This window comes from Poecilia reticulata, linkage group LG1 (assembly GCF_000633615.1).
Source record: "Poecilia reticulata strain Guanapo linkage group LG1, Guppy_female_1.0+MT, whole genome shotgun sequence".
Classification (NCBI taxonomy): domain Eukaryota; kingdom Metazoa; phylum Chordata; class Actinopteri; order Cyprinodontiformes; family Poeciliidae; genus Poecilia; species Poecilia reticulata.
The window spans coordinates 12,080,093-12,084,164 of NC_024331.1; the positions used below are offsets into that span (position 1 = coordinate 12,080,093).

The following is a 4,072-nucleotide window of genomic DNA, read 5'->3' on the forward strand; positions in this document are numbered from 1 at the left end:
CCTGGAGATGAAGAAGTCCGTCAGGTTCGCCGTGGTGTGCGTCGGAGTGTCTCTGCTCATCTCCTGCCAGTCCGTCGAAGCCTGGTACAAGCAGGTGACCGGACCCAACTACTACTCTGTGGGCCGCGCCTCCGGGCTGCTGTCCGGCATCAGGAGGTCTCCGACCGTCCGGAGAGCCGAGTCCGAGGAGACGGTGATGGACAGCGGGGAGGCGGCGGGAAACAACTTGATCCAAGAGACCARCAGGCAAATCTCCGTCCTGAAGAACATGGTAGGCTCTCCTCAGAGAGCAGAAAGTTCATTTCTGCTCAGAGTGATTACGCGCGTAAAATCGTRCTTTTCGCTCAAAAGTTGCCGTTTTGCTAAAGATGGCATGAAAAGTGAAACGTTCTTTGAAATGCAAAGGGAACTCCGATATAAAGCACATGGCATTATGTATACATGTGTGGCTTGCAAAAAATAAAAAATWAAAAAAAGTTAGGGGTTATGCGTAAAGGCGCAGATTAAAGCGCAAAACAAACCGCTGTTCTGCTAGTTAGAAATATTTGGGTTGAATCATATCAGTGAACACACACAAACACTGATTTATTTGTACAGACATATATGATTGAATTTGATGCTGATATTTCTTCGAGATTTCTTTCGAAAGTGACAATGTAAGACAACACCGTGTTTCATTTCAACTTTGATTTCTCTCCAAACTCCAGGCCATCTGCCTGAAGGACATCTCTCCGAACCTGAAGAGCTGCGAGCTGCTGGAGGACGGGACAGGAACCTTCCAGTGCAAGGCAGACGTCTTCCTCACCCTGGACTCCTTGGACTGCCTGTCCGCATGAGTCTGCGTGAATCCTCCTCATCGTCCTCCAAAAAAGAGAGAAAGAAAGAAAGAAAACAGAGATAGAAAGAGAGCGAAAAMCCAGAGATCTTATCTGGAAAAGCAGAAAAAAATCAAAACAGAGATGAGGGATGGACGGAGATTTTTGCTTTGATGACGGACYGTGGCAGACTTTGAATGTTTTCTCTTATTTAAAGAAAAATGCTTAAAAAAAACATTGTTCGGTTTTGCTTTTGGTTGCAAAGAAAAAAAAAAATGTAAACAGGGAAAAAAAAACAATGCCAGACAGTTAGATAAAGCCATTTTCATTCCAACCCCTTTGCATAAATGTTCAAAAATGTCCAGAGGTTTATCTGCAGTTTTCCAGAACTCCTGTAAATTACTTTTATTTATTTATCTATTAAAATGAACAAACAAACAATATCAACCTGCTGTTGTCTGAAATTGCTTCACAATCTTGAAAGGTTTGTTTTCGTGTCTGTCAAAGAGGACAGAGTCACATTTATTCACATTTCAGATTAAAAACACACACACACACACACACATCACTGCTTCATCATATAAAAGCACTCTGGGGTGTTTTTTAAGTTTCAGTGAAAGGCTCCGTCAGTCATGGACAAATATTGTTCATTACTGAAGTCGGAGCGCGYTGGCACCGCCGGTCGCTCAGGGGAACCTTCAGAAACAAACTCCGGAACAGATAACGCCACAGCTCACACACGCAGGAGGCAGCGTTTTGTAAATCAGTTTGAGACAATGTGTCACAGGTGGAAAGAAAGGAAATTAAACCCAAGTCAGACGACCTGTGGGGTGTTTTTAATGTACACGTTTTGCTTCTAATGAGCTCCGCCTCCGCATCATTGGTGGCTGGTATTAAGTCAGTGGGACAGTTAGTTAATGGCACAGATTATAAGATGCCCTGCTGCGTTTGGGATCTCGGGCGAACACAAACCCGTGAGCAGTTATACGGCCATGAGYGCCTCATTAGGAGGCTGTGACGCACGGCGCAGAGACACGGTGATGGATGAGGGGGGGAAAAACACACGACCGTATGCATGGGTGAATCCTGTGAGGAGGAAGGTAGCGGACAAACCGTAAATCCTCACCGCGCCTCTCTGTTGTGCTTCAGTCACAAATGCAAAAAGGAAAGCCGGGGTGTTTTGGAAGAATTGCCAAAAGCTTCAGAGCTTGGTTTTGTAGTTGTAGGAAGTTAAATATTAATAGAGGACAAACTTCGTTTTGGTTCATTTCAGTCTTTTTAAATGAAACTTCACTGAGGCGCCGCCGCCGCCGGTGGCTACAGGAGCGACACAGCCTCCAGGTTCTCCTTAATGATCGTCTCCATAACCACCTGAAAGACRACCTGGATGTTGGAGGTGTCGGTTGCCGTGGTGAAGTGGTGGTAGATGAGCTTCTTGGGGCTGTTGTTGAGCGAGACGAAAGTGGCGAGGATGAAGCGTGCGGCCGAATCCACGTCACAGTCCGCGCCTGGAGGGTTGAGCTACAGTTAGGTCACTTTTCTCTCATTAATAACAACAATAACAATTCATTTTCATGGTTTGTCTCTCTGGTTCAGCCGTAATCCCGTCCTCTAGAACCGGTGTGGCTTGAGAGGTTTGACAATCTCTGCATGGAACGCAAATGAACTATGACCCCCCACCCGCACAGAGAAAGTGACTGGYTAATTAAAGTCCTGACTGGAGCCTTAATGGCTGGATGCTCTTTAACAAACTTTCCAYTGGCTACAGGATTTTATTGATACAGCYGTTTCTAATGGGCAAGAAAAACCTCGAAGTGTTTAGAAATTGATCAGAGAACGTGTGAAACAAGAACGACAACGTTTCCTTCACAGCAGCATTTTGACAAACTTTCAGCCAAGTTACAGTTCAGTTAACTAATTTCACCAATTACTGTTATCAAACAGATTTTACATCTAAAATACCAATACCTTTCCAGACTCATTTTTTTGTCATCAGATTGTTGACATGAAAACACAGAACATTTACCTGTTTATAAAAAAAAWTTTTTTTTTWAATTTAAAAAATCACAAATCATGAACCAACAAACCAACACCACTGGACGTGAGTCAGCTGCATGATAAAGGGCTATTTCACAGCTTTTATGAAGAACTTTAGGTTTTCAGAAAAGCTCTTTCACAGTTTTTAAGTCTGTTAATTATCCCCCATTTTCTTCAAAAACAGTTTATAATCCACGGTATAAAAAACACGTCTAATGGCTTGTCTTGGTGTCTGCATCAGACGCATTTTTGCCAAGTTTTTACATTTTTGCATGAATGTACGCTAAAGKACAATGTCAACACTTTATGCAAAAAGCTTCCTTCTTTACAGAAATGCACATTTTATCTGTTAGGTAACAATACCAACAATGATAACTCAAATTAATAATTTTCCAGACTTCTAAATATTACATAGCAGCTGTGCGATTTGTCAATAAAACATGAAAACCACTTTAGGGTATTCAAATTTTGTCTTAGTAAAGCTGTAAAATCTATAAAAGCTGAAATTTATCTATGCTCAGGACGGAAACAAAATCAGACTTGATTCACGCAAACATATTCTGTGCATCTTCATCAGACAGTTTTATTTGAGGAGAGGGAAGCTGTAATCAGAATCACGAGAAGCAGCTGGACAAAGAAGGAAGAAAGTTTGGAAAGACTTTGCACCTTCAGCAGCAACATCTTAAAAATAAAGATGTTGGGTCAATGTGGCGAACTACAATGAACCTCAAGTTTCAAATGAAAATCTCTGTCTTCAAACTGGTTCTTTTAAAACCAGAGCAAGTTCACTTTGCAGTGCCGATGTTRTCTCTTCACTRCGGATAAACTGAAACGGCTTAGAAGAACGATTAATTCGCCGCGGCTGCGAAYCTGAGCCAGAACTCGGACTCATCATCGTATCGGCGCTCGGGTCGCTCTGCTGGCTGACCCCAATCCGAGCCGCGTTAGCATTTTTATTGACATTTGCATGAGAGCAGAGAGGACACGGCTCCTGTTGAGCCCACTGAGACACCAAGCAGATATACAGAACCTCCAGAAATRACAGCATGTGGGGACTCTGAGAGCTTATCGTCATCAGCCCCGTCTCTGTGCTTAATAAGCTGCCAAACCGGCTTTGGGTTTATGCATCGCTTTATGGGGTTTTAAGGACCGACGTGTCTGAGTAAACTACTGAGGTGGAACAAGAAGCTTTTTTTAAAATTTATTTATTTATTTATTTA

At 42.8% G+C, this 4,072-nt stretch overlaps 2 protein-coding genes across 2 annotated transcripts in view; one reads left to right on the forward strand and one right to left on the reverse strand.

Moving 5' to 3' along the window:
- Positions 1–6: 6 nt before the first annotated feature.
- npb (neuropeptide B) lies at positions 7–1,256 on the forward strand. Its single transcript, XM_008410477.2, has 2 exons — positions 7–271; positions 708–1,256. The coding sequence occupies exons 1-2, from the start codon at positions 8–10 to the stop codon at positions 834–836; spliced, it is 393 nt and encodes a 130-aa protein (XP_008408699.1). The 5' UTR covers position 7; the 3' UTR covers positions 837–1,256.
- Positions 1,257–1,300: 44 nt separating this feature from the next.
- The window catches only part of gnav1 (guanine nucleotide binding protein (G protein) alpha v1), a 31,840-nt gene continuing 29,068 nt past the window's right edge, over positions 1,301–4,072 (reverse strand). Inside the window, exon 8 of the mRNA XM_017303814.1 lies at positions 1,301–2,323. Within this exon, the coding sequence (XP_017159303.1) occupies positions 2,133–2,323 (191 nt within the window). The 3' untranslated portion in view covers positions 1,301–2,132. The remainder of the gene's footprint in view (positions 2,324–4,072) is intronic.